This window comes from Cygnus atratus, chromosome 1 (assembly GCF_013377495.2).
Source record: "Cygnus atratus isolate AKBS03 ecotype Queensland, Australia chromosome 1, CAtr_DNAZoo_HiC_assembly, whole genome shotgun sequence".
Lineage (NCBI taxonomy): Eukaryota > Metazoa > Chordata > Aves > Anseriformes > Anatidae > Cygnus > Cygnus atratus.
The window spans coordinates 15899577-15923290 of NC_066362.1; the positions used below are offsets into that span (position 1 = coordinate 15899577).

Below are 23714 nucleotides of genomic sequence, written 5' to 3' on the forward strand. Positions count from 1 at the left end.
TTTATTTTTTATTTTTTTCCATCAAGAACCAAACAAGTGGAGAAAATTGCAAGCAGTTTTCAGGGAGTACAGGCACGTAAAACATGGACAACGAACAAGTTTAACTGATGAGTAAATGCTGACTCTATATTACAGTTATGAAATGCAGTATAAAACAACCCTAGGCAAAACATTTCTAAGTAGAAATAAAATTTTTAAGTTGATAGCATCACTTCATATTTTTTATCTGAGTACTGGCTCTTTATACATTTTTGTAATTAGCTATTAAATGCTTTATTTAATTATGAGTACACTGAAAAGTAGTACTGGTGATTATCAGTGAAGATTGTGGTTTCATATCTTTTGTTTTGAGCTGCTTGGCTGTGTGTAGGCTCTGCAATTCTTCTTTTAAAGACCCAATAACACAAGTTCATTTTGTTTGAAATCATACCTTTAAATAGCTTTTTTTTTTTTTTTCCTGGTTCTAGTGTATAGTATCAGATGTATTCTGCACACTGGAACTTTTAATGATTCTCTTACAGTCAGGGCAGTGGTTATATTTTGTAGCCAACGGAAGAACATTCACTTCAATTTCATCATTGATATAGGCACAAAGCCAATAGAAATTTGGAGTTTTAATGAAACAAATGCATCCTTAACAAAAATGGGTTACAGAATGCCCAAAGGCGAAAACAAGCATAGTAAAAGTAATATTTTATAGTTCACAAAACATTTACAGTGAATTCCAGCCATTAACTTTGGGAAACACAGATGAAGATGAATTAAACTTTAAAGCACTCTTAGCACATGGTCTATATGCAGTTCTGCAATTGCTGGGTGCAGTAAAGCCATTTTCAAGACTGTGTTAAAAATTGATTGTACAGGGCGCCATCTAGAGGAATGTGTTTTAATTTGGCAAGTGAATAATCCTGTACATGTAGTTAGTTATACATCTAAAAATAAGTTTATAGCCAAATATTTAGCTGTTTATAAGCATGAAACAAGCCACTTTTTAGCAATGCAGTGGCCATGGACTACATAATTTCAAACCTTAAATGCTTAAATCCTCGCCAGATGCAATTTATTTTATATCCATAGTGGTGGTAAAATCTGTTTTTTCATATCAGTGCTCCATATATTATTCTAAATGTAGCATAAAACAGCCTGATAAAGATCAATTTTAAAGATAATGTGGCTACCGTTAGAGGCATAGACAAGCTTTAATAATCACTGAAACAGTGTTCGTTACATGAAGTAGTTCTAACTTTAGTTTGTGAATGATGTGAGATATCAATAGAAAGTGCACACAACTGTGTTAATCTCTTTGTTCCTGAAGATACCAGACTGTACAATAAGCATTTATAAATTTCCATGCTAACAGTGAATCAAATGATTTCCAATGTAAAAACATTAAGAAATACTTTCTTTAGTATGTTAACTGTCATGTGATTTCTATGCCCCACCCTCCCAATACACAGGCTGGAGTTCGTAACTGATTTTTAAAACGAAGCTACCCAGGAATTCATTCTAACTCGCGTGTAACGTGAACTGGTGTTTTACAGCTGGCTCTTGGCAATGTAATAAGTGCATTGGGAGATAAAAGTAAGAAGGCAACTCATGTACCATACAGAGATTCAAAGCTTACAAGGCTACTTCAAGACTCCCTTGGGGGAAACAGGTACGGGAATATTTTGCATGGAAATGGAAATGAATGAGTACATGATCTTCAGAAAGTAAAATAACCCTTAAAGAGAATTGTCCTCTTTATTATTGTTTGTTGGTGGGAGGTTCCAAAACTAAATGACTGTTATGATCGGAAATGCTGGCAACGCAAGGAAAAGATATTAAAGAGGCGTTTTGCATCATTCTTTTCAATGCTGTTGTAGCTTTACTAGACATGGGGCTTTGAGTTACCTGGAAATGGTAACTTCTAAGTAAAGGACACGTCCTTCCTCTTTAGATTATAGGTACCATAAATGTTAAATCTGTAATTGTGTCATAGCCTTATGAATTACAGCATAGTTTAAAGCCATGATGGCTTTCTACTTCAAGCAGATGTTTTTGTTGCTTTTTTTTAACCTGAATTGTTACACAATATTAGCTTCTGATGTGTTGCCAGTATAGTAACAGAGGAGGTGACTTTGACTTCATCTATCTTTCAATACAACTGTAAAAACAAACAAACAAACCAAAACAAACAAACCAAAACAAACAAACACCAGAATTCTCCCTGGAGAACTTCATCAGACTATTGCTATTTTAACTTCTCAAATTTTGTGTTCTCTCCTTGATTTTTTTTTTTGCCACTGATTTCCCTTCAGTCTCTTTTCTCATGCCTTTTCCCTCCCCAAGAGGTAGCATTGTGGTTATCTGCGTGCAGTTATCCCATTATTTACTTACCATCCAGTTACAGGTATCATCCAGTTATATTTCTTCATTCAAGCCCTTTGCCACGGTTTGTGTTGGTTACCATGGAGGTGACTGCATTGCATCCAGAGGGCTAAGGCTTGGGGATTAGTGATACTGTGCCCTTATTATTTGTATTTATAATTGCATTTCATATTGTGATGTCCTCATAGATGCTGGCTGCTGCTGAAGCTGTGCCTTGTAAGAGCCAGATGAAGGCCTAAAAGCAGAGAGGCGTTTCTGCAGAGGCATTCACACTGACTTTGATGTCAGCCTTACCTCTCAGGAAAGCTTTATTGTTGGCTGATGTCTCTCCCTGGATGTCCGCTGGCTTGTGTCAGCATGTGTTGCCATCTATTAGCTAGGGAGCCCAAACCACATTTGCAAATTAGATTGTCTAGCTCCGACTGCTGCCCTTGTGGGCACAGGCTCACTGTCTGCTCTGATCACCATGAGCAGGAGCTTCATGCGGTCTGTTCTCCTTGCACAAAGTACCCTTTGTTGTTGAGCAAGGCAGCTTAGCACATACACTGCCGTCTTTTCATAAAGGTTGTCTATCTCAGGATATTGTGGATATGTCCAGTTATCTGGTGTTGAGTTAGAGACGAGTAAAATCAAACAACTGTGTCACCAGAACTGTTTGTACGACCCTTCTCTGTCTATGTACTGCATAGAGACGAGGAAGAGAGGCTTGGGCTCTGGAAGCTCTAAGCAAACATGCAACATGAACATGTAGAAAGACAAAAGGGACCGTAGTTAAGTATGTTTTGGCAAGGTAGTACATTTATTGCTCTATTTAATCTGATATGGCTGACTGCTGTCCTCAGGGGGCAGGAAGTATTCTGGGCATTTCACAAAAGAATAGGGAGAAGTGGAGGAGATCTCTTAAATCACTGCTCTGTTCTTCAGAGATATAACTTCGGTAACAGTCTGCAGTATTGCAGCAGAGAGAGATAAAAAATGGGTAAAATAAAGGCTAGGATTTTCAAAAGTGTTTAACAGAGGAAGAAACCCAATAATAGGGAAAAATCAGGAGAAACCGAGTGCATGACTTCCGAGCTGTTTCTGGAAATAACTTTACAAATAGCATTTCTTGACTAATTTTATATCAAATACACCAGCTAATAGTCACTTTTCAAGCCGCTTCTAAAATTGCACTTTTACTGAAATATTATTTTAATTTGACTCAAAACATTTTTTGTCTGGTAGCTCAACTGCTCCCTCTTCTGTACTTCAAGAGAAATTACAGTTTACTGTAAAATGCAGATAGCAAATGCAGTTCCAGAGCATTTACAAGGTTATGAAGATATGTTATTTCTGTTCCTGATGGATGTTCATTTTTTTTCTCCCACCCCTCATTTTTATTTATGTAATGCACATGAAAAGGCAGGTAAAAATTAGTAATTTGCTGTTAAGGAAGAGTTGCACATTGTAACACAACTTAAATAATTTCATATCCATGCTTTAGCAAACAAACTGTGGTAAAGCTAAATTTTAATAAATATGCATTTTTTCCTCAGGGAAATCAGATTATTAGATTCCTGCTAGACCTTTCCATAGCTTTTCAAATTCCACCCTAGGTACTACAGTCCACATTATCCATTCTCTTTTGCAAATACTTAAAAAGATTTGCTGGTAGTGATTCAGGTTAGAATATAATTCAGGTTAGAATACAAATATAATTCTGTAACAGTTCTGAAACAGCATTTAAGCATTAATGCTTCTTGAATTATTCAAGTTAAAATATGGAGCACTCTCTAGATTTCAGGGAGGCATTTTAAAGAAGTGGAAGAATAAAAGGAGTAGAATGGTGTTTAAAAATGAGTCCACTACAAAATGCAGATAGGAAAGTGGAGTTTGAGTTGCTCAGTTTTTAAGAAAGCTAGCAGAAGCAGTTGTCTGAGGCTTAGAAAAGGAGTCAAATTCTAAACTGAAAACACAAGTAGTCCTGATCTCAGAATTACTATTATTTTCTTAATCTAGCATATTCTTATCTTTAGGACTAAACTCCACAAGTCTGGGGAGGTGATGCAATGGTGCACAGGAGGTCTGAGAGAGAATTGCAGAAATTTAGTCCTGTCTTATATACTGAATCTTTCCCGTGTCCTCAGGCTAGTTACTCTTTTTAGTTTAGTTTCCCAGTGTGTAAGGTGAATATAATCACTTGCCTCACAAAGGATTTCAAGAAGTAATTTGTTTTTCTTGATCTGAAATTACAGAAGGCGAAGATCAGATCCAGTCTGTCTAATGCAGATATTTCTCCATTGCCCTGAAGACAGTGCACTCCTAACACAACCACCTAAGCTTCCACGTACAACAAAGAGAAGCATGTTCCTCTAAAGCCTGCTGGGGATGATCCAGTCACCTCCTATATATGTGTTTTCCCCTGTCTGTTGAGAATTTAGGGCATATTGGTGCCTTTAAGCTAGGATCTGCAGCTGGCATTCTGTTTCTGACCCCTCCAAACTGTTCTTGTCTCATGTGAAATCAGAGTGAGTGTCATCCTGGTTCCTCCCCTTACCAGGCGAATAACTAAAACATTAGGCTGGAATAAAAGGCATTTTTTTCTTTGCTTCCGCCACCCCCCTCCCCTTCTTTTTTTTTCAGTCTATTTCTTGGAGCAGGGAGCATGTTCTCACCTTGTATATCCCAAGATGGGATGGCTAGAGGGTGGAGAGGAGCCCAGGAAGTAGTTGTTTGTTTTGGGCATAGAGCTCAACTATTGCTCCTTTTTATGGAAGTGCTCTAAGCTTAAGTGGTGTTGCAAAACATGGAATTAATACATTTCTTGCCAGGTGTACTGAGGATAAGTACTATCTTTTGGGCTTCTTTTGGTATAGCAGATACTTGGAGCTGAAGAATTTAGGCAGTTTGGATCTCAGTAGAAAAATATAGGTGGAAGACAGGTATTTTATGAAGTTCTGGGCACATATGGGCAGCTGAAGGTGAGTGTTTGGGCAGCTTCCAGATTAAGTGGGTAGGCACCTCATGAATTAATGAGTCCTGACAACTAACATGATCCAAATCACTATATGAGGCCTCAGTTTGCCTTTAAGTAATTTAATCTCAGTTTAATCTCAGTTTACATGTGATTAGGAAAACTGAATATAATCTGAACAAGATTTCCAGGAACATCAGTTAATTGCTTTTATAATTTTACATGTAGAACAATTAATGATCTCTCTCTTATACTATGCTAGGGTGATACAAGATGTAACAGTGCTGGAACTTTGTGGTTGACAGTCGTCTGCTACAGTGAGCTAGATCTAAAAAATTTTCACAAATGTTATGAAGTCACTACACCTTTTTTCACCTTCTATATGAAGACCCATTAGCTTCTCTGTACTCTTTTTGTTCTTGATTTGTAAAGCTAACCTATGTTTGTAACTTGCAGTCAAACACTCATGATAGCGTGTGTGAGCCCGTCGGATCGAGACTTCATGGAAACCTTGAACACATTGAAGTACGCAAATCGGGCACGAAACATCAAGAACAAGGTGATGGTTAATCAGGATAGGGCTAGTCAACAAATAAATGCTTTGCGCAGTGAGATTACACGGCTACAGATGGAGCTTATGGAATACAAAACAGTAAGTGTATCCTTTTAGGATTTCTTCTGGTCTAAAATGATTATAGTTCTACAGCTTGTTTTCTGTTGGCTGATTCCATTTCACACACTAAAAAAATTGGGTAGTAACACTAATTTATAAAGCACTTCCAGTCATTACCAGATGCTCTCATGCTTAGTGATGAGAAATAGTCACTTTCAAAGTGAAAATGATCACAGTTTAGATTGGCATATGAAGGAATATGTGAACAGTTATTGGGTACTGCTTTTAAAAACTTACTAGAGAGCTAAAAGTATTTGTGTTTTAAAAATAGTTTTTAAATTATACAAGCTAAATACTCATACTTCACAATGCCCATTTCTTCCTGAAAATTTAAACTAAAGATAATGCTTTCAGCAATAAATGTGGTTACCAAATAGCATCATCTTCCTCTGTTATACTTGAGATAGTATCCTGATTTAATACAGATTGACTTTTCATTTCTTAACCTCCTCAAGAACTTGTATTTCAGGCTAATATGGAGCTATGCAGGCAGGACCCAAGTGCTAAGATGTTGGCCAGACATCAGTGCTTTGAAAACTATCCATACTGTTTTAAACTCTTTGAGAGAATAGTATCTTTTGCTATAAGTATCTATGTGGAATTTTAAGCAATCTGTGGCTTGTCTTTGCTATTCTTTTTTTAAATATAGATCAGCATTTACTAGTAATAATAGTAATAATATCTATATTTCCTTAAGGGTAAAAGGATTATAGATGAAGAAGGTGTTGAAAGCATCAACGACATGTTTCATGAAAATGCTATGCTGCAAACAGAAAACAACAACCTGCGTGTTAGAATTAAAGCAATGCAAGAGACTATTGATGCACTGAGAGCCAGAGTAACACAGCTTGTGAGTGATCAGGCCAACCAAGTGCTAGCCAGAGCAGGTATGCTGTGGGTGCGTTGTGCATGCTTGTGTGTAAACTGCTTAATAAGTACATGAACTCAAATCAGTTGCATGTTCTTGTTGCCATGGATCCCTTGGAACAAAGAGTTGAATTTGGAAAAGGTAATGTGGGTTCTACTTTGACAGGGAAAGGTCTCCATCTAGCTCTTTTCTGTATTTCTGGTGACTTCTATAGATAGAAATTGTTTGGGACTGACTTTACCATTCATGTAATACTATGAACAACATGAAGTGTGAAATAATCCCTTTGGATAGGAATTATTCTATGCTTAGTTACACACGGACTTAAACATTTTCCTTTGGGGAGGACCCAAACACAGATGGGTGACAGTTGGCTTGCTTTTCACTTCATGGAACAATCAAGCAATTGAAATACCACAAATGCATTGTCCTTCTTGTGCACTGTTTGTCAGATTCCTTTTGATTTATAGTACGTCCATTACTAAAAGTTGTTAATATAGAAACAAATGGAATACAAGAAATTATTTTTAATGTCCCTGATCACAGGACACAAATAGGAACCACACTCTTAATGCAGCTTAAGGAGGAAATATTTTTCACAAATCAGAAGATCTAAATGTGTAGTCTGTATGACTATTTCTCTTTGCTGGTACATTGTGCCTGGTAGCTTTACTGAGATATTAATGCTGTTGTTATTCCCCCCCCACCCTCCAAGGAGAAGGAAATGAAGAAATTAGCAACATGATTCATAATTATATCAAGGAAATTGAAGATCTCAGGTATTTAAATAATATGTATTTGAATCATTTTTATTAAAAACAAATAGTAGTAGTGTTAGCAAGTAAGTGCTTCAATTGATTGATGATTGTGTTTTACTGTGTGAGGATTGCTTTAGGACAGTGGTCGTTCAGCTTCTAAGACTATCTGGTGTTGCTTTTGGACACAGAAAATTTAAATGTTAAAAATGAAGCAGGCAATATAAATGTTGTTACCTGAATGATGATCACAACTTGATATTGTTGCACAAAAACAGCAAATTTGGCCATGTTGTTTTATAATAACTTCATAGTCTGGTATAAATGATAGTACTGATAAATTACTCATTAAAATTTTAAATTAAAGGTATTAAATACTCTAGATATTTATATTTTTCTTTCTGGGAGCTGCATTATTGGAAAAAAAATTATCTGTCCTATTCTCACTTAATGATACATAATACAGTAGCTTTCGTGTAATATATATACATGTCTGCATATACTGTATGTATCTGTATATATGTGTGTCTCTATATAAATATATTTGTCCACTTGGGTATTTGTATATGATATATGTGCAATGTCTATACCCACTGGGTAAAATGGACTGACCAGGGACCTACCACACTCGTATTTCATAAAACTTCCCCTTGTATTGCAGTTTCTTTTAAAACTGAAGATAATGCATTGCAGTTACAGATACTAAAGAGGTATACTTCTCTCTTTTTTTTTTTAAGAGCAAAATTATTAGAAAGTGAAGCAGTGAATGAAAATCTTCGACGCAACTTGTCAAGAGCTTCAACAAGATCAACGTACTTTGGTGGACCATCAGCATTTTCTGCTTCCATGCTTTCTTCAGAAAAAGAGACAATGGAAATTCTAGATATAGCCAAGAAAGATCTAGAAAAGCTGAAAAAAAAAGAAAGGAAAAAGAAAAAGAGGTGGTGTATAAATTACAGTGTTATTTATTTAGTTTTTATTAGTAAAGGGATGTGTTGTTTTATTAACTTTGAGAATTTAAAATTCGTTGTTGTTGTGCGGGTTTGGTTTTTGAACCGCTGTTCCTACAAACCCTTTTACACGTTGAATTTATTGGTGTTTTTCTCTTGCATCTTTTCTTCCAATGAAGTATATGGTATTTGTAGAATGAATGTCTCAAATTTAATGACCTTTTTATATTTTATAATTTTGCACAACTGTAAAAGCACAGGTGCTCTCCATAACTTCCTTTAAGCATCTGAAGTTCAAAAGAAGTTTTCAAGAACAAAAATTACAATTTTTTTCTGCCTTGTGTCAAAAGTGATACAACTTTCTGAAGAAAAGATATTCTGAATAGCTGGGAATTCTTTGGTAGCTCTTGGAATGGCTTCTTTTGCTTTCTCTATCTTCTGCTTTTATGAATGTTTTTAATTTGAGGTTTCCTACTTCTCTGCAACATCGTGCTTTGCTGTTTTTGCTATCCAGTTTCTCATCTACTAAAATGCTCATAGACATTGATATAAATGCCTGTTCAGACAGCAGTTAGTACAGCAAGGATTTGTTTGTGTACTCCAAGACTATGATTCCGTTAAAGATATTTCCCTTTTCCTTGAAATTCTCCATGCTTGTACTTTATTACTTTTTCTACTAATGGTCCTTCAGGCTTTTTCTACAAGTTAGAAGTAAATCTAAAATGGTGCAAGCCTGAAATGTGGTAGAAATGTAAAGTAGCCTTGGGTTAGTGAGATAAGACCCCCTGCAATTTGGGGTCTTATCTATAAATGCGTACATTATATGAATGTCTGATACTTCTGGAAAACACTCCTTTTAATTGTAAGTAGATTCTTTCTTTGCATCTCATTTTATTGGGAAACTTTCATGGGGATTTAGATAGATTTTTGTGTGTCATGTTTGTAGGAACTTGAGGAGAGGGTGGAAGTATTAAATGAAATCAGCAGAATCCTCTGGCCTCTGTTCAGCCCAAGACTTCAATGTGTTCTTTAACATATTGAACAAAAAGATGGTGGTAATACCTCTTGTTTGTAGGAGATGTTCACTTAGAAAATAAAAACCCTCCACCAGACAAACAGGAATAAAAAACAACCCCAAAACACCCAAGAATGAAACAAAGAAAAACTCTTTGGGAAGTTTTCTACACTAGTAAAAAGAGTAGTAGTAAAAAAGTAGTAGAGAACCATAGAAAAATTTAAATTAGAAGAGCCCTTTTGGTGGCCAGCCTATGTTTCAAAGTGGGTCTCGTGTTTTATAAAATGGGATCGTGCTATCAAAGTGCTGGTATGGATTGAGTCTATCTAATGGCTCGCCTGCAGATTGCTGAATAATGTTGTATTTCTGAGGTGCATTTGTTAAATTGATAAGAAGTATCTTTATCTTATAAAAGATAAGATGCTTTCATATCTTAGCATCTATAAAGATTCCATAGATGCTAGGAAACGATAGAATTTGAGGGATTATCCATTTGCGGAGTGCTTCCATCTGATTAATGAAATGTAAAGTCTGTGTTCAGGTTACAGCATTGTAAATTTTGATTCTATTGAAATTTCAGGAATTGGCAATAGGTATGCTAATGTACTGCAAAGGGACTATTTACCCTGCAGTTTAGTAGGGATTCTTTGCTCTACTTCTGTTTTCTACAGGCATTTAGCTGCTTTTACTGTACTATTTCTTTAAAGGGTTACTATTATTTTAAAGTCGTCTAACTAGCAGTTTCCTATTAAAATGGGATTGGTAAGCCTAGTTACTCGCTCCGCCCCATCTGCTACCTTTCTTGATCTGCTCATTTTCTGGTTAAGGGTCAGTATGATTGATTAAAGGTCTTAAATACATGCAACTCATCCAAGTTGTTCTGAGGTAGCCTGAAGATCTAAGAGCCAGTTTTTGAATGAGCAGCAGGTATGTACTGCTTCATATCTGTAGCCTTTAATAAGCATCTGTCATAAAGATTATTGGAAACAGTTTTTGACTGTCTTTTTGACAGTTTTTGAAGTCTTTTGACTTCCCTAACCTTTATTAAACTAAATTAGCAATAAAATGCCACGTGGTTCAGCATGTTAGCTCCTAGCTGGTACTGAAGTAAGATAGCAGGCAGTGTGAAATAGGCTCGTATTCAAAACTCCCTAATAAAGAGAACATGAAGAATTTAATCAGTTGTTGAAATTGAAGCCATCTCTACTGTTAAGTCATCCAGACGCTTCTTTGCTGCTACATCACCATTTGTTAAGGAGGAAAAAGTACAAGTAAAAATACTAACATTTTATCCATCTCATTGCTTCTGATGCATTTTTTTTTAATAACAAGTAATCACTGGCATCTACTTTTTGAATCCCAGAGAAAATAAACTGCAATTCTTTTTACTTAAAAACAAATAACAAGACCAAACTACAACAAAAAATTGCAGTTTGAAAAAAGTTGGTATGAGTTATATTCAGAATATATGATTTGGAATAGTACTAAAAAATTCTCATTAGTATTTTATATTACAATATCTTACCAGCATATATATAAAACTAGTGCATTATTTTTGTCTTGTTATATTGCTGAGGATATGCAACTTTGTTTCAGTGACAGTACTTATTGAACTTTTCAGTTCTTTAACTTCCAATTTTAAGTGGCAAAAGAGGATAGAGTGTCTTTTTGTGTTTTTGTTTATTTTTTTTAAGAACTAAGAGATTTTTGAATCCATGTTGGAAATAACTCTCAAAAGGAAACATATTTTCTATATCTAAAACTTCTTCATTAGCGTAACTTGAATTTACAGTTGTTGACAGTGACAGATTAGATAACCTACAAATGCTGCTTCTTTGTTTTCTATTTACTTTCCAACTGTGCAAAATGTATTGCCTTTTTACTACTTGTTGTCTCTTGACGATATCTTTTAAAATTTCGTTTTTAAACTCCACAAGCTCATATATAATTTTTTACCTTCTTATCACTTTTGCTTTTCACTGTCTGGTTTGTCCTTCATTGGCTTGGCCTTCCAATACTGTACCTCGTGCTTTTGAAGGCTACAGAAACTTGAGGAAAGCAGTCAAGAAGAAAGAAGGTTGGAATATTTCCCAGGTTTTTAATTAACTGTAATTTCAATTAAGTGGTTGTCATACATGAAAAGAAGTTGGGTAGATTCATAAGTACCTCAAAAGTAGGTCCTTCAGCTTTTCAGAATTCTATCCTGTTTTGGCTTTCAGCAAGTGCCAAGGAGGAAACTTCTGTTGTGGAGTTGAGGCTGACTTTGGGATTGCAAGCAGTTGTGGGATGGTGGTGCCTTTGGGAGTCGCTATAGAATTAGGTAGATTTCTTTCTTGCATGGCCAGTGTGGGATGAAGGGCAGGAGGAAAGTTTTGTAGCTCATATAATAGGAAATGTATAGCAGGCAGTATACCGCCGTAATAATTTTGGCATGTGACCTTTATACCTCAGTTAAGTCTGCTCACAATCCCTTTGATTTTTTTGAAATCGCATTACTGAAGCCTTGACCATTCTTTCAGTTCAATTTCAGCCAAGGTAATAGATGGAGAGCAGTTACATTAAAGGCTCTATGACTAGAAAGAGAAATACACTGTCCTTAAAAACTAAAGTAAAGTAGCTTTTATTTTTCAGCTGTTTACTTTGATTAAAAAAATCCACACTGGATTCGTGTAGGATAATGACATGAATCTGCAGATCAGTAGTATACCTGTGAAGCAGTCTGGTTCTGTGTGGAGGAGCTGCTGGGTCTCCTTCCTCCTGTCTTCTCCCATTTATTAGGCAGAACACAAGTTCTCTGTAGTGGTGAGCTCCACACTGTGTGCAGGAGAAGGGAAGCTGGGAACTTCTCTTGATCTGTATGAAGATTGGAGCTAAGATCCATTAACATTTAAGCTTGTTAGTCAACATGAAACAGAGCGTGTTGTGGGTTGAGTGAGATGAGAATCTGTGGAAATGAGATTGCAAAGCTCAGTGTTTTTTGTCCGGCATTTGCCTTCTGGACAATTCTGGGTAGGTTTTTTACTTCCGGCCTCCAGCCTGCCGCATGGATTCAGCGGATGCAAGTGAATGCCCTCTGCCTTGCTCATCGTCAGCTGCAGCTGGATCCAGTTTCGCTGGTGATGAGTAGGGCAGAAGGAACCATCTAGCACTGTAACCAGTGCTCTTTAGAATAGAGCTCCGTCTTAAAAGTGACTTTTAAATTTGAGTAGTTTCTCAGATCTGGTGAACGTGTCTGGTCACAGCACTGAGGACTGGATTTGTCAGTTAGGTCTCTCAATGCTCCCCTTCCCCTTGTGTCTACCCCTGTTCTATCACAATTTCCTGGCTATTGGGGATTGTTTGGGTTTTGCATATGTAATTCTAGAGGGACTGATATTTGGTCCATGACAATTTGCAGAGTGCCATCAATTTTTGAATTTTAACATTTGTATGTGGCATCTCAGCTCTGCACTTTAAATAATAATAATAATAACAATAAAAATTGATGAGCCATCATTACAATTACAGTTCACAGTTCAGGTCCTTTAAAGAGGAAAGAATATAAAGGTACTTAGCATTTAAATAAATTTTGAACCATACTCTGAAAAACAGAAGCATGGAAATATACTGAAATGCAATGTTGATTGTTGGGAAAAGTTTCTTTTTGAGATGCAATCCTGTTGCAAATTTTGTTGTTGTATCAATCAACGCCTATTTTGAGCATTCCCTTGATGTCCAAGTAGATAACTGATCCAAAGAGTAGGTGTGGTACTATAGGTTAGGAAATTTTCTCTTAGGGTTTATGCATAAGATTTCAGATGATCGTAGGCGTGTTAGACTCTGTTATAGATTGAGAGTGTAGTAATATCTATAAATGTATATTGTACCTGTACACAATGTTCTTTCCTTGTTTAGTAAAAGCTATTTTGGGTACACTGCAACTTCCATGCAAAAAGAATACTTCTGCAGTTTACAAAGATTTGTATTTTGATTGTTCCAGCTGTGCAATATGGACTAAAACAATGTGATACTCATTAATATTGTGTAAGCTAAGATTAAGAGTGATTAAGCATTATTTTATTCCGTGTGGGAATTTGGAAGTTGTGTTTTACCCATGCCCAACACGTATACCTTTGTATGCACTTTGTTTTTCATCTTTATTTGAAATTACAACTTACTGGTTTGGGGGATGGGAAGCACTTGCCATTTCAGCTTGTGAATATTTTGTGTATGTGCCTCTTCTGCTAGCGTTAAAGATGACAACACAGATAATGAGCAAGAGAAGAGAGATGAAAAAGGCACTTCGGAGAGAGAGAATAATGAATTGGAAGCAGTAAGTATTTATAAGTACTTGTGTTGATTTATTTATTCTGTGTGTACAGATTTACAAGGTTATAGAAAGAAAATTAGGAATGAGTCAGGTGAATATTGTTGCTTCCCAGTGATAGTAGGAAGCAAATGGGAGATGGAGTAGCGTGGGTGTGTTTTAATGTCTTTCTCCTCTATGTTTTGTAGGAGGAAATTCAGGAAGTAAGTGATCATGAAGATGAAGAAGAGGAAGATGACGAGGATGAAGATGACATGGAAGTTGTTGAAAGCTCAGATGAGTCAGATTCTGACTCTGATGAAAAAGGTGATGTCAGTGCAATATTTTGTAGAATTTTTGGTACAGATGCTATCTGTAATTCTTTTTGTTGTTGTTTATTATTTTTTGGGGCAAGCCAGATAGCATGTTGTCAACCCACTGTTAATAATGCTCTGTGGATTGTATGTCCAGGGAATTCTTTGTTGCCTATGATACTAAAACATATAATCTACATCTGATTAAGCGTCCCCATACTGGCTTTAAAACTGAACAGAAGCCTTCAGGTGCTTGAAGACACATTTTTTCTTTAGTTAGAATATCTGAAGTGAAAGGCTTAAGTATTTGGTTATTTTTATGACTCTGGACTAGTCACCAAAGTGACAGCTCCCATTTGGCTAATTTGGGCATGGGTAAAATTTAATTTTGAAATGCTGGGAGTCCATCAACCTTCCTAATTTTGCAGAGGTTGTGTCTATTTATGTAGAAGCATCAACAGCTGCTGTACTTGTGGCATGCAAATTAGTATTGCTAGCGTGAGAGATAGCATTACCAGCAATTCACTGATGTGAGTTGGGCCAAATGGGCAAAGCAAGTCTGTTAATTGCTTCCTGTTTGAGAGTCACAAGCAATTAGCAGCATTTGCAGAACCTAAAATAAATAAATAAATAAATCTGGAGCACATAATCTTAAAACAAAAAAAGGATCCAACTCATCAAAGAAATTAGTTAAACTTCTATAAACCTTGCAGTTGGGTTAATCCTTTTTCCTTACTTTTCCCTCTGACTAGTCTCAATCCCTTCCTCATTCCACTTAACATGAATGGGGCAGCTACTCTCTCCTTAGGATTTTGGCAGTATTTTTTTTCAAGAGCTAGAGAAGGGAAAGTCTCCCATTGGAGTCCTGGCAACAGCCAGACTTTCATTCATAAACCCAGCAGGTTATAAAATCAAAGTTGTTCTCCGGCCCTGGGGTGACTCAGGTCTCACAGTCTGTGTAACTTTTGTATGGGGAAGGAGAGATTGCTGATGGTGAGTTTTAACTGTAAAGAATTAAAACATTTGGGCAACTAAGCTCCAATGAGAGAGATCTTTTCCTCCCTGTTTCTCAGTTTTATCATGGAGAATGTTTAAGGAGGAGACTTTGTCATGAATTTCAGTAATGGTTTCACTTGCTTCGTTGTGTTTCGTTTAGAATTTTCGTATGTACAACTACACGTCAGGAAATGACCTTAACATTGCAGGGGGAATCCATATTTATGTGGTCACTGCTCTGTTAACAGAAGTCTTAATTATCCATATCTTTTTATTTCAGAAAATTATCAAGCTGACTTGGCAAATATCACCTGTGAAATAGCCATTAAGCAGAAACTGATAGATGAGCTAGAAAACAGCCAGCGGAGACTGCAAACACTGAAAAAACAATATGAAGAGAAACTAATGATGCTACAACATAAGATTCGAGACACTCAGCTTGAAAGAGATCAGGTTCTTCAAAATTTGGGTAAGAAGTAAAATATATTTAAATCTAAATGGTAAGATCTCCAGGTTGAATTGTTTGCTACTTTCCTTGCCTCTTTTTGCAAACATAAGCACTTGCAAAAAACAGAAACAGGTTTGTACCCAAAATGCTAGTGAGTCATACTTATTTCATTCTAGTTTCTACCAGAATTGAGAGAGAGATTTTTTTTCAAAAAAAAAACTACTGCTACTGACAGTTATTTGATTTTACTTGAATGAGCATTTTCAATTTTCTAGGAACTCTCATTTTCTTTTTAACATAGTTCTTGAGATAGTACATGAATTAAAAGTTTGTTTTAGCGCCAACCTCCCCCTTTCCTTTGGCTTGCCCAGAATAAAAATGAGAATCAAAGTGGCCTTGCAGAGATGTTTTACTGACTACCACATATTTAAATAGAGTTGTGTTAAGATGAAAAATTATTGGTGGCATTAATTGAGCCACAAATAAATTGAAGTTTGGGAGAGTACTGGGGGAAGTTTTTTTTGTTGTTGTTGTTGGTTTGTTTCTATTATTTCTTTTAAAAAATATACTATATATGCTTTATCATAGTTACTCAGTATGCTTTTGCTATTCCCTTGTTCTTCCTTAGACCTTTCCTTTTGATCAGCATCAGAATGTGGTTATTAGGCCTGATGTCTCTAGGGACCTGGTTTGACTGTTTTTGTGATCTTGTGCACGTATGAGTGAACAAGCATGTGTGTATCTGTGTCTTCAGGTATTTGGATATTTATTGCCCAGTGCAAAGAAATCAGAAGGAAAGTAGTAATATTTGATCCCTTACCCAGGAAGGCATAAAAGATAAAGATCTTGAAACAGTGCAGGTGACAGGAACTAGATACAAAGGACATTTTTCAAGCATATTGTGAAAAATGCTAAAAGCAGAGGAAAGAGTCTTCTGCTGTGGCTGGCAAAATGAAAATATTGTAAACAAAAGCAGACTAAGAATTCCCTTTTGTTCTAGGTTCTGTAGAGACCTATTCGGAAGAAAAGGCAAAAAAAATCAAGTCAGAATATGAAAAGAAACTCCAAGCCATGAATAAAGAACTGCAGAGACTTCAAACAGCTCAAAAGGAACATGCACGATTGCTTAAAAATCAGTCTCAATATGAAAAGCAACTGAAGAAACTGCAGCAGGAGGTGACAGAGATGAAGAAAACTAAGGTATATTTCAGTATATTTAAGTGTCTTACAATGAGTGTTTGTTCACTGGAAAATGGGTTGAGATCATCTCTGCGTTTATCCACTGGATAATTCTGTTCTTGCTGTCAGCTGCTCAAAAGACCGAAAACAGAAAAGATTTGAAGACTATGCTATTCCTGTGTGTGCACATGTGTGTGGGGAGTCCTTTTAGGTTTAATGAACAGATATTACTGCATCAAACGTGGAGAAGCTTGTGCTGCTTATTACCTGTTATTCAGCACTGAGTGAAAAAGACACATGAGATGGAGAAGGGAAATTGCTAAAAGCATGTAATATACTGGAAGATAGTAGTTTGGAGGAAAAAAACCTCTTTATATAGTGGGGGATGGGAGTAGCACTTCAGTGCAAACAGCTTATCTAAGTGATGACTTCTTCGCAGGTTCGCTTGATGAAACAAATGAAAGAAGAGCAGGAGAAAGCTAGAATGACCGAATCTAGAAGAAATAGAGAAATTGCACAACTTAAAAAGGAGCAACGCAAACGAGAGGTGATTTAACAGATAGAGAACTTTCATTTGGAATAAGCAGCTATCATTAAGATGTGCATCCATTAGCAAGCATGTGCCCTGTGTAAATGTATTTACTGAGGCAGGCATGTACCTGTATACTTTTGCCAGTCAAAATGCTCATAATTTGGTTTGATTTATGTGATAACTCAGTTCCCAGGTTCAAGCGATAAGTGCAACAGAAAACTGAAGACTTGCTGAATATGTACCTCAGTGTTATTTTATTAGTGAATCTTTGCAAAACTTGGTACCACCTTATTTGCACGTGTGTTGTCTTTGAAAGATAATAACTATAGTGAAAAACTTACTGTCATTCTGTCCTAGAAAGAACAGGAAACCATTGTGACAATCATTCATGTCACAATATTTTTGCAAATTTACATTAGTGTATAAAGGTTGTCTTTTTTTTTTCTTTAATACAGTAATTCCTTGTGGAAGATAATGGAGAGAATATCATATGTTGCTTTTATTTTTTCCACAGCACCAGCTCAAGCTTCTGGAAGCTCAGAAGAGAAATCAAGAAGTAATCTTACGTCGCAAAACCGAAGAGGTACTGTGGTAAAACAGTAACACATCTTTGAAAGCAGAACAATATTGTATTGCTACAACTTAGAATGGAGTTTTAGGGTAATTGTGTCTTTTCGCTGTTTCAGGTCACAGCCCTTCGTCGGCAAGTAAGGCCTCTGTCTGATAAAGTGGCAGGAAAAGTAAGTCGAAAGCTGAGTCTGCCTGAGCATCCTATTCAGGAACCAAGTTCTAGCTCACCAGTTGAGCACGATGGCTCCAGAACAGCAGCACAGCAGAAGATGAGAATCCCTGTTGCAAGGGTTCAAGCATTATCTGTAACTGCAACAAATGGAACAGGGTAAGGATTAAAACTCTTCAGTACTCTTCTTAAAAGAACTGAAAATTGCATGAGCTTTATAGCAGATATTCATGCTAATGGTACGTATTGAAGTGGTTGGTATTTTTCAAACTGCTGTCATGTCATGCTCATAAAACAGTCATTTTACCATTACCAAATATAATTTCCATTTTGTGGGCTTAAGTAAGCGTGGAATAATTTAAAATGACATTAAAGGATAAAGTGTATTAAGATGCACAAAAATTTCAAAATCCAGTTAATCTGTTTCAAAGAAATGTCCTTGTGGATCCAAGGCCCGTAATGTTCTTATTTTCAACAGTAATCCTGTTGTAAAACCCAGTGTAATATATTAGCTTTACTGATGGGCTTCCACTGCAGCTTGAAGCACATTTCCTTGTTAAACAGGGAATGATTCTTAGGTGGCACTGAATTTCAGTGGTGCATCATACAAGATGCCACAGTGCTGATACATTTTTTTAAAAAAATGCTATAAATTGAAGTGTATTAAAGTTCAGTGCAGGGTGCACATAGGTGTCTGGTGCAATGACAAACTGCAGGAAATTCTGCAAGAAATTTAAGTTGTTCATGAAAAATATTCTGGCCTGATAGTTTCCCCGTTCAAACCTGGACTATTTTAGACTTAGCTGTATGTTTCTCTCGAATTTATAACAGAAAGAAATATCAGCGGAAATCAGTGACAACCAGAGTTTACTCCTCAAAGGCAGCCAGGATGAAGTGGCAGTTACTTGAACGCAGAGTAACTGATATCATTATGCAGAGGATGACCATTTCCAATATGGAGGCAGATATGAACAGGTTACTTACGGTGGGTGACCTACCATGTACTATTGGCTATGTGGTCATATTAAATAGAAAGAGTAGTTTATTTACATTTGTTGTAAATGTATTGCTATGATGGTGTCATAGGCAAAGTGACTTGGAATCCCTTGCAGTCAATGAAGAAGCTTTTAACTCCAGCAAGCATTTGGAGATGGGCTTTCTGTGCTCAGTAAGGAATAACAACACATTAATGGGATCATGTGTAAATATGTTAAAATATTTACCTGTAGAATTTCTTTCTTCACTTAGAAATAATGATGTGTTAGTTAAATTTTAAGAAGAAAAAGAAAACAAAATAAGGGCACTTAAGTGCTCTAAGTGTTTACTAATTTTTATGTCATATTATGTCATTGGGGAAAACAGCAACGTGAAGAGCTTACAAAAAGAAGAGAGAAACTTTCAAAGAAAAGGGAGAAGCTCATCAAGGACGGGGGTGGCAGTGAAGCAGATAGAAATGTCCAAAACATAAATGAAGAGATGGAATCACTAACTGCAAATATAGACTACATTAATGACAGCATTTCTGACTGCCAAGCAAACATTATGCAAATGGAAGAAGCAAAGGTAGGTCAAATATTAATTGAAATAATGGAAAGACGGAAAAGAAGAACAACTGTGTTAGCCTTGAAAACGTTCTTGTTTAGAAACAAGTTTTGTTTTGGTTGTGTAATTATGGAACCAGGAACTGCAAACTGGTGAAAAATTAACTGACATCTGAAATGAAGGGTGTAAATGCAACTGGACCTTCAGATCTGAGTTTGTGTTGATACTGTAATGCAAGTTAATATGCAAGGCATTTAAACATTGAAACTGATGCTTTCTATGCTGCTGGTGTCAAATTAATATAATTCTTGGGACCAAAAGTTACCAGCTTGTATCCTCTTCCTGCAGCTGTTGATACGCTTCTACTCCCTTGTATTGTTTTCATATGCTTTAAATATACATAAGTAGTTTTGTATGTTAGCATTTATGTAAATTACTTTCATTACGTATTGCCTTTTGGTATATTTCCAATTATGGAACAATAGCTTTCTGTAACTAAGGAGGCTTTTCAGTTGAAGTTGCTTGTTTAGGATTTACTTCAGATAGACAGCTTCCCTTATTAAGTTACTATTATGATTGATGTAGAAACTTGAATATTGGCTAAAGCAGTGAAATGTGAAAATTTGTAATGTGCATCGTAACATACGTGATCCAGCAGGAAGAAGCCACCAGATACAGTCTCTTAGATCCTTCAGTGTGTGGTAATATGAAGTCTGAACTGTAAGACTTACCAGTATTTTTACATAGCAGTATTTGAGTTCTCCCTCTGTCACCTTGGGCTAATTTGTGCATTAAAGCATGCTATATAGCCAGTAGCTTTTACTGATTTATTCACATCAGGATTTCTTGATTTTTGGACAGTGTGGTGGAATGTTACAGGACTTTATACTGCCAGTAGAATAGTGAACACAAAAGACTTCTTAATTCCTAGGGGTACTGGAGTGCTTAATACTGACTGAGAATAATCAGAAGAAAAATAATGAAAAGACTAGGGGGAGAAGTCTTCAAATACACAAAGGGGGCAGAGACTAAAGAAATAAATTTCTTTCTGTATCCACTGTGAATAGCTTAGAAAGGAAGCGTATGAGTTACAGGTTAGTAAGAGTTTTCAAACAGGAAAGAAATGGAAGAATTGGAAGGCTGCAGAATCTGTACAATGGAGTATTTTGGGGGATAGTTTGGAAAAAAAGACTGTCAGGCATGGTTTAGAGGAAGCCAAGGGAATAATTGGGTGATGTTGGAGTGTCCTCACTGTTTCTATTTTTTATGAAGTAAAAAATGATTAAATATTTACAAAAATGCATTTTCTTGTCTGACTACCTGACTCTTTTATTGGTGCACCTGTAGGAAGAGGGAGAGACCTTGGATGTAACAGCGGTGATTAATGCTTGCACTTTGACAGAAGCTCGATATTTGCTTGATCACTTCCTCACGATGGGTATCAATAAGGTAATGTAGCAAGCGAAATGTGTGTGTGTGTCAGGACTATGCCATGTATCAGGAGCAGAGCTGTGCTGACATAAAGGCTGACTAACTTGAATTTACACCTGTGGAAAGTAAGCCAGACATAGCAAAGTGGATCAGTGCTACTGAGTCATGCTGGTTCTCAGTGTGGAGACCCTTGAGATCTATTGTCCCTTTCAACCCATTTGGTGTTTTTTTAATCCCGGAAGAGGCCACTTCATTCTACAAAAATATAGTACTGTTAAAAGAACTACATGAGGTAATTAGCAATCAAATAAATAACGTATTTCCATGTTTTCCAACAAGCTCCTAATAAATGCTCAGGATGTTCTCTTTAAAGACTGGATCAGCTGAGCGACTTTCTTAAGAATGTGAGCCTTTTTTTAAAAATTTGTTTTAAGGTAGGATAATATAATGTTGCATGGCACGCTTTGATCAGACTTCTACTTTTGAGTAGAGCAAGATGGGCTTTTCTTAAAGCTTTGGGAAATAATACTTTCAAAACGAGTAATTGGCAGTTTATAACTATGTGCACACATGTATCACATGCTCTTGCAGCTGCTTTTCTTGGTGTTCAGAGGCCATGCTCAATGACACTGAGCTGAGTGAAAGATTTCTAGGCTATTGAAATGAACTTCGAGTCAGTCCCACTGACTAATTCTCTGTTCCATTTTTGCGTTTTTGATTCACTACTGTGGTGACTAAGGTAGTCTAAAAAGTTTGAGAACAGAACAACAAACATGAGAAGAAAATTCCCATAATCCCATTGGCTTCTGCAAAATTTGTTTTATCAGCCCTTAGGTGGGTTGAGTGCATACCTGATTCCTTGCAACAGAGTTAGTGTATGAGAGAGGAATCTCTGACTTTCTCTGTTAACAATTTCTCCTTTCAATTAATGGCAAAACGTTCCATTATGTGAAGGTCTTTCTTGCAAAATTGATCATGCACGCTTTCTGTTTTACTGTTTCCGCATGCAAAATGAGTCTATTGAAACATGCCTATTGTTTTAGTTTGGATAAAATAAGAATCAAATATTTGTCCATAGTACTATACTTTCTTAATTGGTAGTAGTATTTGGTCATCTTCTATCCTGCAAGCATTTCAGAAGACGCTTTGTATCTTCATCTTTCCAATTCTCTTCTATTTGGGAAGTCTTTCCTCTAAATTTCCTTGTCTACACTTTCTTCAGCTAAAAAAGCCCCACTAAACCATGGGACTAGGGAATTTCCCTTAAAATGGATTCTCTCTTAAGTTAGGCTGAGAGATCTTCCAGCAAAAGCTGAATGTTCAGTGAGTAATTCTGTAGGAAAGATTACTGTTCTGATTTTTCTTTATTACAGTATCACAGGTAATAGATGAAAAAATAATAAAGAAAAGGGTACTATAGTGATTTGTGAAAAAATGAAGGTGTTAATTTTCGTGTGCTTGCTGGTCTTGAATAAGCACAAGAAATCTATGAATTGTACTTGGGATTCATATCCAAGCTAGCCTCTGAATGCATATTCAGAAGGAAGAGTCTGAGGATCACAAGTTAAAAGAATGCTAAACCAGTTACTTAAAAAAAAGTTTGACTTTTAGTTGACATCTAAACTTTAGGATGTGGGAGAAAGGTTGCATGTTGTTTGTATTCATAGTTTTAAAAACTTTTTTGGCAATTCTTATTTTCTAAACAAGGGTATTGTGATGAAACATCATTGGTTTTTTGTTTGGTTTTGTTTGTTTTCTTTCCTAGGGTCTCCAAGCAGCTCAGAAAGAAGCTCAGATTAAAGTTCTTGAGGGGCGTCTTAAGCAGACCGAAATCACTAGCGCTACTCAAAACCAACTGCTGTTTCATATGCTGAAAGAGAAAGCTGAGTTAAATCCTGAACTTGATGCTTTGCTGGGTCATGCTTTGCAAGGTAATTTTGTCATCTTATATTCTGAGCCGTCAGCTGCATGTCATGTTTGCCTTTCATGCATGCTGTACTGGGCATTCTAGGCTGTTTCTTTTCTGAATAGATGCTGTATTTTAACATATTAAATTTAAACTCTATTTCACAATTGATGTACATGCATGTCATTTTTGAGTATATCCACTCAGCAGTGAAATGTAGGAAATAAGCTTTTTATTATTGAGACCTTTAAAATTCAAATAATCTGTCTGTTATTTTTATAAAAGATTGCATTTACAATTTGATGTGTTTTTAACATTTGAATGTGAAATTCTAAACATATAATCCTGTTCAATCATTATACGTTAGTGATTTTGAAAGTGGCATTGTATGTCTCTTACGGCATCTATTCTACTTCTCGTGAGATGATATTAAGAAAAAATATAGAGTACATTTGGGTACTTATGTTTTATTTCTATTTATAAATGGATATGTTTTGATTGGAGTGTTGCTTTTGTTTCCTTGTTGCTGTTATTACACAGACCTAGATAGCATACCGCTGGGTAAGTATGTTTAGCTTTCTGTGTACTGTACAGCTGCATGAGTTACTAATTCATTCATGTTCACTAACACGTGCGTCTTAGAATTTGTGAGTGTGTGAAGTTTGCATGAACTATTCTGTAAACGTACTCATTATCATGAGCTTACGGAGCATTCCTCCTTTCTGAACCCCCCTATAGCCTCACATTAGGTTTGGTAG

General features: G+C 36.2%; 1 protein-coding gene across 1 annotated transcript in view; it reads left to right on the plus strand.

Annotated features, from left to right (window-relative positions):
• The window catches only part of KIF21A (kinesin family member 21A), a 91199-nt gene that overhangs the window by 38688 nt on the left and 28797 nt on the right, over positions 1 to 23714 (plus strand). The window contains exons 7-24 of the mRNA XM_050716817.1: positions 1542 to 1657; positions 5780 to 5975; positions 6694 to 6883; positions 7580 to 7643; positions 8357 to 8560; positions 11623 to 11661; positions 13812 to 13896; positions 14079 to 14196; positions 15460 to 15648; positions 16628 to 16827; positions 17246 to 17353; positions 17853 to 17921; positions 18025 to 18236; positions 18909 to 19062; positions 19440 to 19640; positions 20967 to 21068; positions 22816 to 22981; positions 23497 to 23517. Of these exons, the coding sequence (XP_050572774.1) occupies positions 1542 to 1657; positions 5780 to 5975; positions 6694 to 6883; positions 7580 to 7643; positions 8357 to 8560; positions 11623 to 11661; positions 13812 to 13896; positions 14079 to 14196; positions 15460 to 15648; positions 16628 to 16827; positions 17246 to 17353; positions 17853 to 17921; positions 18025 to 18236; positions 18909 to 19062; positions 19440 to 19640; positions 20967 to 21068; positions 22816 to 22981; positions 23497 to 23517 (2434 nt within the window). The remainder of the gene's footprint in view (positions 1 to 1541; positions 1658 to 5779; positions 5976 to 6693; positions 6884 to 7579; positions 7644 to 8356; positions 8561 to 11622; positions 11662 to 13811; positions 13897 to 14078; positions 14197 to 15459; positions 15649 to 16627; positions 16828 to 17245; positions 17354 to 17852; positions 17922 to 18024; positions 18237 to 18908; positions 19063 to 19439; positions 19641 to 20966; positions 21069 to 22815; positions 22982 to 23496; positions 23518 to 23714) is intronic.